General features: G+C 37.6%; 1 protein-coding gene across 1 annotated transcript in view; it reads left to right on the top strand.

The window, feature by feature from the left end:
- CUL3 (cullin 3) overlaps positions 1-15,427 on the top strand; it is a 139,466-nt gene that overhangs the window by 92,636 nt on the left and 31,403 nt on the right. Inside the window, exons 4-6 of the mRNA XM_062192901.1 lie at positions 5,196-5,356; positions 7,041-7,155; positions 8,982-9,210. Of these exons, the coding sequence (XP_062048885.1) occupies positions 5,196-5,356; positions 7,041-7,155; positions 8,982-9,210 (505 nt within the window). The remainder of the gene's footprint in view (positions 1-5,195; positions 5,357-7,040; positions 7,156-8,981; positions 9,211-15,427) is intronic.

Below are 15,427 nucleotides of genomic sequence, written 5' to 3'. Positions count from 1 at the left end.
AAAATCCTGCAACCCAGTAATCCATGCTTAGGACCCACCAAGAAAAATGAAGACGAGGGGCCAGCATTGTGGCATAGCGGGTAAGGCCACTGCCTGCAATGCCAGCATCTCCTTTGGGTGCTGGTTCAAGTCCTGGCTGCTCTACTTTCAAACCAGCTCCCTGCTGATGCTCCGGGCAGGGCAGCGGAGGATGGCCCAAGTGCTTAGGTCCCTGCACCCTTGTTGGAGATCTGGATGAAGCTCCTGGTTCCTGGCTTCAATCTGCCCCAGCCCTCGATGTTTTGGTCATTTGGGTGGTGAGCCAGTTGATGGAGGTGTTCTCTCTCTGTCTCTCCCCCACCTCTTGGTAACTGTACCTTTCAAAGAAATAATTTTTTGGAAAAAAAAAATGAAGATGAATGTTCACATATAAATGTCCATATACCCAAATGTTCATAGTCACATTACCCATAATAGACAAGAATTGAAAATAACCCAAAATTTTAATTTGTGAATGGGTAAGCAAAATGAATCATATCCATATAATGGGATACTATTCAGTACTTAAAAGAACAAAATACTTGCATGTATTACCACATTAATAAACCTTAGAAACTTTATAGAAAGAAAATTAACACGAAAGAGTACACATAATTATATGAAATGTCCAGAAAAAGAAATTTATATATAGAGAAAGTAGGAGTGCTAGAAGTGTAGCCTAGGCTTGAGGAATTATTTAGGGGGATGGAAATGTTTCAGAACCAGATTATGACAGTGCTCACACAACTCTAGAAATCTCTCTATATTATTGAACTGTATTATTTAAAACATTTTCTATTTGTTTATTTGTGAGACAAGAGAACCCCCGTCTGCTGATACACTTCTCAAGTGCCTGCCACAACTTTTAGTAGCCAAAGTCGGTAGCTGGGAATGGACATGGGTGGCAGAAATCCAATTACTTGAGCAGCCACTGTGAGCTGCCTCACAGGGTCTACATTGGCAGGAGACTGGAGTCATGAGCCAGGAATTGGAGCCAGTTATTCCAGTACAGAACAGGAGTTGGTAACCTCTAGGCTAAACACCCACCCCCTTGAAGTATATTTTCTCGTGAACTTTTTAATTTTTTAAATATAATTAATTTTAATTAGTTTGTAGCAGATTCAGTGTACACTTTGTAGATACAATTCTAAGAACATAATATTTCCTTCCTTGCTCCCCCTTCCACTGTCCCACTGTCCTTCCTAACAGAGACTTTATGGTACATAAATTATACTAGAGCAAAGCAAAATGAAAAAAAGGAAATATTTAAAAAATGGCTCTGCAACATTGATTCACTGAGTATTTGTGTAAGCCTTTTGAAATTCTTGTAGGTAATGTTCTGTGTGTCCTTCCACCTAAAACATTGAACACTGCTTGGTAAGCTTATTTGGTGCAAATAATTTTTAAGATCTATGCATGATTTTTTTATAATATGCATTTTCAAGATTTATTTACTTATTTGAAAGAGTTCCAGGGAGGCACAGAGAGAATCTCCCATCTGCTGGTTCACTCCTCCGATGGCCACAACAGCAGGGATGGGCCAGGCCAAGGCTATAAGCCTCATTTAGGTCTCCACATGAATGGCAGGGTACCAGATACTTAAACCGCCTTCTGGAGCTTTTCCCAGACCATTAGCAGAGAGCTGGATCAAAAGTGTGGAGCAGCCAGTATGTGAATCAGCAGCCATATTTCCTTGAATTTTTGAAGAATCCTTGTGTAGTTGAAACTTAAAGTACTTGACTAAAATTACCAGTACTTCCTGTTCTAGCTGTAAAACATCTGATGGAAACTTCTCACACAGATTTAGATCCTTCTCTATTCTGTTGTGCTTACTGAAAGTTGTATTGTTTTCAAGCATTTTTATGCCAGTTATACTTCTTGTTAATACTTATGTAAACTGATAAAAATGGTGTGAAAAACAATAGAAGTTTTTTCTTTGACAATCCAAATTGAATGTTTTGAAAGAGTTTGAGAAAGGCAAATTACTACATAGAGATTTGGATTAGGTTTGAGTTATTTAAAAACATTGCAGTGTAAATTATAAAAACCTAGAAGGATTTTACATTTAGATGACTTTATACATGTCTCTAGTTCATGCTCTATTCTAATGAAATTGAAACCAAGAATGGCAATATATTATGTGAGGATATATATCAGAAAGATAATTCTAGCCATGAAACTTATTTTCAAAGAACACATTGATAAATGAGTGAACATTTATGTTTTTTTGTTTTGTTTTGTTTTGTTTTGGTCAGGCAGAGTGGACAGTGAGAGAGAGAGACAGAGAGAAAGGTCTTCCCTTGCCCTTGGTTCACCCTCCAATGGCCGCCGCGGCCGGCACGCTGCAGCCGGCGCACTGCGCTGATCCGAAGGCAGGAGCCAGGTGCTTCTCCTGGTCTCCCATGGGGTGTAGGGCCCAAGAACCTGGGCCATCCTCCACTGCACTCCTGGGCCACAGCAGAGAGCTGGCCTGGAAGAGGGGCAGCCGGGACAGAATCCGGCACCCTGACCGGGATTAGAACCCGGTGTGCTGGCGCCGCTAGGCGGAGGATTATCGCCTGTTGAGCCACAGCGCCGGCCTACATTTATGTTTTAAAATGTTTAGTAGTTGCCTTTTTTTACCATCTGTCTTTAATTCAACTAGATGCTAGTTTTGGTTACATTGGGTAACTGTGATTCTCCAAGGAGGTAGTGCTTTTCTGTGCTGCAGAATTTTATATTTAGAACTGTAAAAAATCAGTATTTAAAATACCTTAAGTAATGTTAAGAATGTTTATTTTCATAATAAATTGTCATACATCTTGTTTTATGTTGAAAGGAAGATAGGATGACAGTGGAGAAAAAGTTGGGCCTGGGGTTTACAATGAGAGTAAAGAGGGGCCAACGCTGTGGCGTAGCGGGTAAAGCTGCCGCCTGCAGTGCTGGCATCCCTTATGGGCGACAGTTCTCATCCCGGCTGCTCCATTTCCAATCCAGCTCTCTGCTATGGCCTGGGAAAGCAGTGAAAGTCCTTGGACCCCTGCACCCGTGTGGGAGACCCAGAAGAAGCAGCCCAGTTTTGGCCATGACAGCCATTTGGGGAGTGAACCAGTGGATAGACAACCTCTCTCCCTCTCTTTGCCTCTGCCTCTCTGTATCTCTTCCTTTCAAATAAATAATAAATCTTTAAAGAGTGAAGAGGAGGTTCAGAAAGGATGGGAACCATCAAAAGAAAGGAGTGTTATAGTCAGAGAAAGACTTGAATTTAAGATCTTGGTGATAAAAATGTGAACTTAGTGAAAACTGTCATCTGTGAAAATTTTGAGCTCACTAAAGCTGATGTCAATATTTGAAGAATGTGAGCTTGAGCAAAAATTATATAGAATGTAGAATAGTGAACACCAAAGATGCTAGTAAAAGAATAGCCTTCCTTGTGCCAACTGATGTGTGCCATTAAGATGAACAAAGAGAGAAAATTGGAGAAATGATGTATTAAAATGAAGGCTGCACATAGAGAATTAAGTTTGGAAGATTGGTTAATACCATTGTAGTTACATTATTAATGATGGGTGTTATCTGTAATGTTTTAAGTTTATAGGTAATTACTTTAAAAAAGTTAATAGAAACATGGAGTAAAAGTATGTGTTTGGAGTAGGCATTGTGACCCAGCAAGTTAAGCCTAGGATGCCTGCCTCCCATACTGGAGGGCTAGATTGAGTGCTGGCTACTTCACTTCTGATCCAGTTTCCTGCTAATGCATTCTGGGAGCCAGCTGATGATGGCTCAAGTACTTGGGCCCCTGCTACCCACTTGGGAGACAAGAATGGAGCTCCCAGCTCCTAACTTGGGCCTGGCCCAACCCTGGCTGTAGTGGATGGAAGATCTTTCTCTAGCCCGCTCTTTCTTTCCAGTAGATGAAAATAAACATACATAAAAACAAAGTGATAACACATTGTAAAGATGTAGATAATTTTTTTTAAAAAAAGCCAAGTATGAGTACTTTTTGTTGGAAAAATTTTTTCTGTCCTCAAATAAACCCTTACCTTTAGCTCCATGTTTTCACGAACTTTCTGAAGTATGCTTGTGTATATAATACAGTGTTTCAGAAAGTTCAAAGATCAGTGTTTGTAATGATATTTAACTGTTCTTTGATTATAGATTTCTTTGAGGAAAGTTATGGTTTTCTTTGCGAAGTACTTACAAATGAACACGTAATAATTTCATAACTTCAGAATGTTGACACACTCAGCCAACATAGAGACCCTTGTTTAAGGACAGAAAGGGATTATATTACTAATTCCTTGTACATGAAAAACAGTAGTTGTATGTTAATATATTTCAATGTATATATAAGTTTTTCAAATAATCCATAAAATAGAGACCTTAATAGCCCTTTATTCTGGATTATCTGTACTATAGACAGTGAGATACCTAGAATCAGGTTAGTAAGAACTTGAAAGTGATGATTACAAGTCATCTGTTTGAAGTGATAATATTAATGGTGTTTTAAATATGTAATGTTTAATGCTGTTATGAAGAGACTTCAAAATCTTCTTGCAATATGGAATTTAAAAGTTGATTCTGCTCCCAAAAATTTTTTGATACCCATACATGCAAGTCTTTAAAAGTTAATGGGAAATATGAAAAAACTGTATGGATTTCTTAATTACCTTTTCCATGAACTTTTTGAAGTGTTCAACCAAATGTATTATAGCCTTTTAATACTTACTAGTGGCAGTCAGCTTAAGTCATATTTCAGCTCTCAATTTTACTTTGAGGAATACGATCTTCAAGTACAGTTTTTAAGAAAGAACCATGTCTGGGCATGTTCTGACTTTGGGGAGAAAGTGTGATCTGCCTGCCTCACTGTCTGCCTTTTCCTCTGCTGTCTGCTTACCTTTCTGTCCCTGGGTATGATGATTGCTTACAACTCTCTTTCCCCCACCTCTTTTTCTTAATGTAAGTGGGCAACTATTTATAGTCGTTACTTGTTTCAATAACCGTATAAAAATTACGAATTGTAAAGATTCACTTAAAATAACTTAGAAAATACCTCATTGCTTAAGGATAATTTGAAGTGTTTCTCACCTGAAAGATAACTAAGTTTGGAATATTATTTGCTTTATTTGTTATAGTAGCTTATAGTAATTATATTTGTGAAAACTATTCACATTTATATGGTTTTATTTTAACTACAGGACCGTGTATATGTACAACAAAATAATGTGGAGAATGTCTACAATTTGGGATTAATTATTTTTCGAGATCAAGTTGTGCGTTATGGTTGTATTAGGGATCATCTTCGGCAAACTCTATTGGATATGATTGCAAGAGAGCGCAAAGGAGAAGTTGTAGACAGGTATAATTTATCTTTCTACTCTTGTGGTTTGGGTTTTTAGTGGTTATATCTGAAGAACCAATTGACTGTCATGGTTTTACTTTAAGAAAGGTTTGACTATCCATCACATTGCTTAAAATCCTCAAAAACCTTTGTGTTATAGTTTAAAAAGTTGCCTAGAATTGGGCCGGCACCACGGCTCACTAGGCTAATCCTCCGCCTTGCGGCGCCAGCACACCAGGTTCTAGTCCCGGTCGGGGCACCGATCCTGTCCCGGTTACCCCTCTTCCAGGCCAGCTCTCTGCTGTGGCCCGGGAGTGCAGTGGAGGATGGCCCAAGTGCTTGGGCCCTGCACCCCATGGGAGACCAGGATAAGTACCTGGCTCCTGCCATTGGATCAGCGCGGTGTGGCTGCCATTGGAGGGTGAACCAATGGCAAAAGGAAGACCTTTCTCTCTGTCTCTCTCTCACTGTCCACTCTGCCTGTCAAAAAATAAAATAAAAAAATAAAATAAAAAGTTGCCTAGAATTGAAACACACCTGTTATATGTTTAGAAGAGATCATCCTAAGCTTTTGTTTTGAACTTTAAAGACAAATCAGTCATTAGTCTTCCCTTTTGAGTTTTCATATTTTTTTCTGCTGACATTTTGTTTCTTTTTTGCTGCATAATAACATTTTTATTTCTGCTCTTACTTATTTTCTTTAAGGGCTTTGATCTAGCTTTCATTCTTACCATTTTTGAAGAAAAATGTTGAACACAATCTAAAATGACTAAGAACTATACTTCTCAGTCATATTCCATCCCCCTTCCTGATATGATTTCCATGCCATATTTGTGATGCTTCAGCTAGAATGACTTTAAACATGTAAGATTGCTTTCTCTCCTTCTCTGTTTTTGATGCAGCTGTTAGATGAAGACTTGTAAAATTATTTCAGTTCTGGTGTTTTATAAGTATTGCCCAAAAGTCATTTAGTGCAGAAAAATTTATAGCCTAGGGGTAGCTGTATGTTGTAAATCCATGTCTGGCAATAAATACATCCCAACCTGCTTGTCTACACTTCTCACTTTCCTGCTTCTACATATAGAAATATTTGACTCCTTAAACATTTTATTTAAAAATTCTAAGTTATAGCAGGGTAAGAACAACTTGAGGTTAAATAGCTGTGCATTCAATGTATGCTTTCTAAACAAAATTACTCTAGGGGAGGACATTTGGAAAAGCAGTTAAGATGTTGCTTTGCACACCTGCATCCCAAATCTGAGTGCCTGGGTTTGAGTCCCAGCTCCTGATTCTGTATTCCTTTGTCTGTGTACCCTGGAAGACAGCAGGTGATGGCTCAAGTACGTGGGTCCCTGTCTGTCATGTGGGAAACCCAGAATTGAGTTCCTGGCTCCTGAGATTAGCTTGATCCAGCCCTGGCTTTTGCAAGCATTTGGGAAATCAGCCATCAGATGGAAGAACTGTGTCTGTCTCTTTCTCCTCCCATTCTCTCCTCTCTCTCTTTCTCCCCCCTCCCATCACACCTGCCTCTCAAAGAAAATTTTAAAAATTGTACTACATTATTACATTATAAATGAGTTGCTTATGGGAAAGTGATCACCTTGATAAAAGTAAAGTTCTACAGTATTTCTAATTACTTTTGCATTTTCATATGAATCTTTAATATAATTTGACTATCAAGTGATTTAACTTCTTTTGACAGAGGCGCAATAAGAAATGCTTGCCAGATGTTAATGATTTTAGGTCTTGAAGGAAGATCAGTCTATGAAGAAGATTTTGAGGCTCCTTTTTTGGAAATGTCTGCAGAATTTTTTCAGGTAATCAGTGAAGATATAAACAAATGCACATTAAAATGTTTTCATATTTTTGATTATAGTTATGTAAACCTTTTGACTTTTTTTGACTGAGACTTATTGGGATTGTAAGGGATTCAGAAAATAGCTTCTGCACACATACCGCACATTCTCATATTCCAGGAAAGGGTATCATTCATAACGGATGCAAGAGTCTGAACCTACACATATGGTTTTTAAAATTACAAACATAAAAATACAAATATCTTTAGCATTATTTTCTGTTACAAATTGATTAAATACTGTAAATTCAAAGGTAGCATTTCACCAATGAAGTTCTTACTGTATAGGCTTTTATTGATATTAATTATTAGTAAAAAGTATATTGTAATATACATGATTCCATAATGCATACTTGCTTTTGGACTTGTTGTTTAGGAAAATATAGGCAAGTAAATACAAAATTACTACTCTTCTATCATGAAATGATGGCAGTAACAATAATTGAGTACTGATGTCAGAAAACATTTGTAAGGTAATGATAACCAGGCATCTTCCTGAATTCTTAACTGAGCATTTCCCCTGAGGAGCTTTGCAGTTTTTGCCAAAACAGAAGTCTTAGTAGTATGTTAAATTAAAAATTTTACTCTAATAACATTTTTAAAAAATGTATAAAATTATAATAATTCTAAGTTATCGGTTTCTTCATAAGAGACACTAGGTGTATACAAAATGGAACTGGGTGGAGTTTGGTATTGTCTACCCATAAACAAAATTGGACTTGGTACCTATTCCCCTTCCCCATAAATCAGTTTATAGCCCACCATGAACATGTTTGGCTATACTGGTAAGCTAGGACCATCCTTTATGAGCTGTTAATTTATAATGTAGGAAATATTCTTTATATTCTACTATATCAAATAGTCTAGACATTTTTGACAGTATTTTTGACCTTTGCAAATTTTTAATTTCTTTCACTACAGTGTATAAACACTAGAGGAAGATAAATCACTTGTATATCAAGATTCTAAAATGACATGTATATTTGTGTGCATAAATACATACATAGACAAACACACACAAACACACAATTATTTAATGGTCACTAAATAGATGGTGTCACGTAGACTTTTGTTTGGTGTATTGGTGTCTACTCTTAGTAACTTGATTATCCTCAAAGATTAAAACTACTTTTTGTTAAGGAAGTAGAAAATATTATTGAACATTGTACATAGTTTGTATCAGTGTGTATTCCATTATATAATGCTTAAATACTCATTAATGCTATCATGTAGATTAAAATCAATTGGCATGGCATTTATAATTTGGTGGAACTTCTGTAAGGCTAGTGCTAGCAGACAAGATTAATAATTATTTAAATGCTCTGTTTCCCAGTATATAGGAGTATGTATATATATATATAGGAGTATTTATACTCCTTTGAGACTATCAGTGGATAGCACAAGAACTTTAAAATAAACATGATGAATCTTTTTAGTTATAATTTTACGTTAAAACAAATCAATTCTTAATTGAGGTAGGGGGAGGGTCAGATGTTTCACTCCAATACTTAGGACACTTAACTATCAAGTGTTTACTTTCTCTACTATTTGAATTATATTGGCATAGTTTTAAGAATACTGTTTAGAGATAATGTATTAATGGAAATACATGCTTTAAATGATATAATTCTGACTATTATGAGTTTACATACGGGAAATTATATAAAAATTGATACTCTTTTGGTTATTTAGGCTGATTTATGAGAAAACTCTGTAGAAACCTAGTAAGAGCAGAAACATTTACCTTCTGCATTTTAAAGGAAAAAAAATCATTCTTATTAATTGCAGATGGAAAGCCAGAAATTTTTAGCAGAAAACAGTGCTTCCGTATATATAAAGAAAGTAGAAGCTAGAATTAATGAAGAAATAGAACGGGTGATGCACTGCCTTGACAAATCAACTGAAGAACCAATTGTAAAGGTGGTTGAGAGGGAACTCATTTCCAAGCACATGAAGACTATAGTAGAAATGGAGAATTCTGGTCTAGTCCATATGTTGAAAAATGGAAAGACAGAAGGTAGGTGTGTTACCAGTTGAAAATCAGTTAAATTCATATATGACCTATCAGAATTTTTTTATTCTTCTGTAATTTAAGTAAATTATGAATGTCAGTTTTCAGGAAGTTGTGGTTTGTGTCATTAATTTATCACCTTGTTACTTTCTTTTTTTGTTACTTTCTTTTTTACAATTTTAGGTATTTTTAGTGAATTGAATGACTTTTTTCTTTTCCTCCTATCCCTCAAGTCTTCTCACTTTGTGTTTTTCTTATCTGGACAGTAAGAGGTTTAATAATATTGATGTGACTGGTAGTTGAGCTCCTTATTCATTTCTGTATTTTATTTTTATATAGTGGTGGATTTGGCTTCCTACTATGCCCATGCACTCTCAAGTTTTTGTGATTCTTTTAATATCTGAAATCCACATTTTAAAATTTCTGTAGGATTTTCTGTGGAACTTAATTTTGATAAGTGAGCCAAAATGCAAAAAAAAGTTTGTTTAAATTATTAGTAAAATACATACAGGGATATGTGTGATTCCATTATACATATTTCTCAAAGGTTGTTAGTTAGTACTTGTTGGCTTGTAATTTCCTATTAATGAAAATTTGAAACTATTTACAATTTCAAACCAACTAAATTATTGAAGGTGAAGCTAAATAAAAATACTGACATATTTAGAAAAACTGATTGGTTTGGAGGAACTCTGAAGTGATAGACTAGTAGAAAAGGAGAAGAAATTACAGAAATTAAAGGTAAGCATTTTTGACATAATTGTAACATTTATTCTTTAGGGCTTTTTTCTTCCTGTAAAAAAAAAAAAAAATATTGAGCAGCCTAGGGAGATATTAGAAGTAGAACAACAACAATCAAAGGATCTCATTCTTAATTTCTAAAATTTAAAATTTTCACTTACTAAACTGATCATGGTAATAAACATAAGTAAGCATGATTTATTCTTGCTTTCTTTCCTTGATGAAATCTTACCAATAACTTAGCCATTTATGCTTACTAAAGGAAATACATGTTTTTTATTGGGTTCATGACCTAAGAAGCAGGGAATGAAAAACATCTTTATGTGAGAGGCAGAAAGAGCGCCCCTTTCCTGCTGATCCCCAGATGCCCAAACTTGCAGGAGCTGAGCCTGGCCTAAATTGGGAACTGGGAAATCAATCTAGATCTCCAACATCATTAGCAGGAACCCAATTAGTTGAGCCATTCATTACCTGCTGTCTACTAGAGTACATTTTAGCTAGAATTGGAACTGAGAGCCAGAACCCAGATGTGGGCATGCCAGCTGGCATCTTAACCACTTGGCCAACTACCTATCCTGGAAACAGTTTTTCAAAGAAGAGTTGCAAAGGGAGGAAAGTGCATAAGAAAGGAAAAGAAAACTGATAGGAGGAGAGGGTTACCCATCTATTTTTACTAGTGGAATTCTTTTTTTTTTTTTTTTTAAGATTTATTTATTTATTTTTTACAGGCAGAGTGGATAGTGAGAGAAAGAGACAGAGAGGAAGGTCTTCCTTTTTGCCGTTGGTTCACCCTCCAATGGCCGCTGCGGCCGGCACATCTCGCTGATCCGAAGCCAGGAGCCAGGTGCTTCTCCTGGTCTCCCTTGCGGGTGCAGGGCCCAAGCACTTGGGCCATCCTCCACTGCACTCCCGGGCCATAGCAGAGAGCTGGCCTGGAAGAGGGGCAACCGGGATAGAGTCCGGCGCCCCAACCGGGACTAGAACCCGGTGTGCCGGCGCCGCAAGGCGGAGGATTAGCCTGTTAAGCCATGGCTTCGGCCTAACTAGTGGAATTCTTGCCTTGTGTTTTTTAATGGTTACATTTCTGTATATGTGACAAATTCATAAAAGTTGTATGTAACTTTGTTGTTTTTATTAAATCAGAGAAACTCTTCTAATAGGATTTGTCTGATAAACTTGTTTGGTAAAAGCAGAAAAACGAAACAAAAATCATGTTTTAGTTTGTTTGCCATGTTTTATAAAATAAGGTACTCTTGTAACATTTAAACTGGGGATAGGTGAAGTTCTTTTGGTAAAGGACAAGCTAGTCAATATTTTAGGCTCAGAGGCTATACATTCAGTTACTCATCTCTGCTGTCATAGTGAGGATGTAGCCTTAGACAGTAACTCAAATGAATAAGCTTGACTGTGTCCCCATAAAAATATTGGATTTTCAGATGTCACTAAATATTTTTCTTTTAATATTTTCTACAACCATTAAAAATGTGAAAACCATTCTTAATTTATGAGCTGATCAAAAATAAGTGCCAGGCTGTATTCAGTCCACAGGCTGTAATTTGATGACCCCTGGCAGACTAGAACTTTATGAAAAGTGAGAATGACTGTCAATATATTAACTGATGTACTATTTAAGTATTGATTTAGTGCTTTCCTGCTTACCTTTAGAATGTGTGGGGAGAGATGATTAAATACTCAAAAGATTAGGGCTAGGAAATGTTTGATGAAGAGATTGTTGGGATATTCCTGAATTAATACCATTTCTATAACCTGCCTGGAGACTTGTGTTAAAGGTTTTGATTATGCCTAACATACTTACTTAATGTTTTCAGCAAGTATTTGTGACTCTAAATTAAATTTTTCAATTTTGCCTTCAATTTGTTTGAACTTCTGCTGGAAACCTAATTGTGAAATGTCTTAATTGTGGTAGGCCCTGCTCTTGAGCAGTATGTTGAAAGAATATCAGAGGCACAACTTCATCATTATGAAGCCAAATTCTCATAAATAAGAAAGTAAAAGACAACTTTGTCACTGTGAATGGAAGATAAAGTTGGATTATTAGATGCAGACAGCACTATGAAATTAAGTTCAAATGGTATCTTTTTATTGTCTTATTAAGTGTATATAGAAATAATGGTACTTGATTTTTGAATTTCAAATATTTTTCATTAACTTTTCCATTCTCTACTACCTCATAAATTTAAATGAGTACAGTGAAAGTATCTCATTTGTATAGAGCTAAGTATACAACATATAATATCTAAATAAAATTTGGAACAACACAAAATATTCAAGTGGGCAACTATTTTGTTAGAGGTATTTATGTCAAATTTACTATTTTACATACTCATGAATAGCTATTGCAATTTTAATACGTATTTTTAAAAGACTTACGTATTTGTATATTCATTATTTGAAAGGCAGAGTGAGAGAGATAGTGATCTTCCAACTTCTGGTTCACTCTCCGGCAGCAACCAGGGCTGGGCCAGTCTGAAGCCAAGAGCCCAGAACTCTGTTTGGGTGTCCAGTATGAGTGGCAGGAACTGAAGTATTTGGGACATTATCTGCTACTTTCTCAGTGGCATTAACAGGAAGCTGGATCAGAAGAGGAGGAGCCAGGACCATAATAGGCACTCAGATAAGATGTCCGGGAATTCCCAAACAGCAGTTTAACTCACTGTGTCACAGTACCCACTCCCAAAATGTCTATTTTTCATACAGGAATTTTGATTATAATTTATGCAGAATATGAAGGTACTTCAAAAAGATTGTGGAAAAATGGAATTAAAAGATATGTGAAGGCTGGCGCCGCGGCTCAATAGGCTAATCCTCTGCCTGCAGCGCCGGCACACCGGGTTCTAGTCCCAGTCGGGGCACCGGATTCTGTCCCGGTTGCCCCTCTTCCAGGCCAGCTCTCTGCTGTGGCCCGGGAGTGCAGTGGAGGATGGCCCAAGTGCTTGGGCCCTGCACCCCATGGGAGACCAGTATAAGCATCTGGCTCCTGCCTTGGGATCAGCGCGGTGCGCCAGCCGTGGCGGCCATTGGAGGGTAAACCAACGGCAAAAGGAAGTCCTTTCTCTTTGTCTCTCTCTCTCACTGTCCACTCTGCCTGTCAAAAATAAATAAATAAATAAATAAGTAAAAATTAAAAAGAAAAAGATATGTGAAATGTGTGTTTGTGATAGTTAAGATTCCAGTTGCGATACTCATGTTCTGTATTTGAGTGTCTGGGTTTGAGTCCAGCTTCACTGCTGATTCCACCTTCCTGCTAACATGAACTGTTGATGGCAGCAGGTGATAACTCAAGTGACAGGGTCCCTGCCACCTGTCTTAGAGGCCTGAATTGATTTCCTGGCTTGCTGCTTTAGCTTAGTCCAACCACAGCCATTACAGGCATTTATGGAGTGACCCAAACAATGGGAACTCTCTCTACCTATCTCTGTTCTTCTGCCCTGCACCCACTTCTGCCTTTCACTTAAAAAAATAAAAGATGCTATGCATGTACATTTTCCTTCAACTTTTTGACAACATTTGTTTGTGAGATACTATAAGATTTGCCATTTGTAGATTACTTTAGTTATGTAATATTAATGAAAACTTGGGGCCGGTGCTGTGGCATAACAGGTAAGGCCACAGTCTGCAGTGCCAGCATCCCATATGGGCGCTGGTTTGAGTCCCGGCTGCTCACTTTTGATCCATCTCTCTTCTATGGCCTGGGAAAGCAGTAGAAGATGACCCAAGTCCTTGGGCTCCTGCACCCACTTGGGAGACCTGGAAGAAGCTCCTGGCTTCTGCCTTTGGATCGGTGCAGCTCTGGCCATTGTGGTCATCTGGGAAGTGAACCAGCAGATGGAAGACCTCTCGACCTCTCTCTTTGCCTCTCCTTCTCTCTCTGTGTAACTCTGACTTTCAAGTAAATAAATAAATCTTTAAAAAAAATTAATGAAAACTTGCTAATGAAAATTTGCTATCGGCCAGTGTTGTGGCGTAGCCAGTAAAGCCACTACCTGTGATACCAGAATGCCAGAATCCCATACGGGTGACGTTCCATGACCCACTGCTCCACTTCTGATCCAGTTCCCTGATTATGGCCTGGGAAAAGCAATAGAAAATGACTCAAGTGTTTGGGCCCCTGCACCCACATGGGAGATGCAGGTGAAGCTGCTGGCTTTGGCCTGGCCCATCCCTAGCTATTGGTGAATATCTGGGGAGTGTAGCAGCGGATGGAAAAATCTCTTTTTCTCCCTCGCTATATATAATTTTGACTTTCAAATAAATAAATCTTTAAAAATGAATAAAATTTGCTATTAAAACAAATTTCAAAGTTCCCTTTGTAAAATTTGCTTTTAAATAATCTTAAATTGTATACAATTTCAGTTTTTTAAAATTTTTGTTTCTTCTTGAAAAGCAGAAATAGATCTTCCACCCTGTGGTTCACTCCTCAAATGTCTGCTATGACAGGCTGAAGCCAGGAACCTGGAACTTAATCCAGATCTCCCATGTGAGTGTCAGTGACCCAAGTATTTAAGCTATGTTCTGCTGCCTCCCAGGGTGTGCCTTGGCAGGAAGCTGGAAAGGGAAGCAGAGTTTCCCTTCTAATATGGGATGCAGATGTCTCAAGTGGTGTTTTAATCTCTATGTGAAACACCCCACAACTTTAAAGTTCTAAATCGCTCTTACAAAATAGAGCAAGGTAGGCAAATTATGACCTGTCTACAAAATCTGGCCTGCTGTCTGTTTTGGTTGAAAAATAATCTGAAGAATACTTTGACACATGAAAATGTTTGTCAGTTTTCAGTGCCTGTAAAATTTTATTTGAGGCATACTCATTCGTTTATGCTTTATCTCTGTTCAGCTTTCTTGCTACAGTGGCAGTATTGAATAGTTATATCAGATACCTTCTAACCCACAAGCCAAAAATAGTTATTACTCTAAGCAGAAAAAAATCAGTCAACCAGAATCTAGAAACTATTATTCTAACTCCATATTTATTTATTTATGTATTTATTTTGAAAGACAGAGATAGAAGGAGAGAAAGAGAGATCTTCCATCTTCTGGTTCACTCTCCAAATGGCTACAACGGCTAGGGCTGGGCCAGGCTGAAGCCAGGAGCCAGAAGCTTCTTCCTGGTCTCCCATATGGGTACAGTGGTCCAAGTACTTGTGCCATCATTGCTGCTTTCCCAGGTTTATTAACAGGGAGCTGGATTGGAAGTGGAGCAGCCAGGACTGAAACCAGTGCCCATATGGGATGCTGGCACTGAAGGCAGAGGCTTAACCTTTTTTAAAAAAAATTTTTTAAAAATTTGTTATATATTTTTTTAAGATTTATTTGTTTATTTGAAAGAGTTACCAAGGCAGAGGCAGAAATAGAGCGAGATAAGTCTTCCATCCGCTGGTTCCCTCCTGCACTGGCCACAAAGGCCAGAGCACGGCCAATCCAAAGACTGGAGCCTCTTCCAGGTCTCCCGCATGTGTGTGGAGGT

Source organism: Lepus europaeus, chromosome 1 (genome assembly GCF_033115175.1).
Source record: "Lepus europaeus isolate LE1 chromosome 1, mLepTim1.pri, whole genome shotgun sequence".
Taxonomy (NCBI): Eukaryota; Metazoa; Chordata; class Mammalia; order Lagomorpha; family Leporidae; genus Lepus; species Lepus europaeus.
This window is presented reverse-complemented; position numbering and strand designations above follow the sequence as displayed.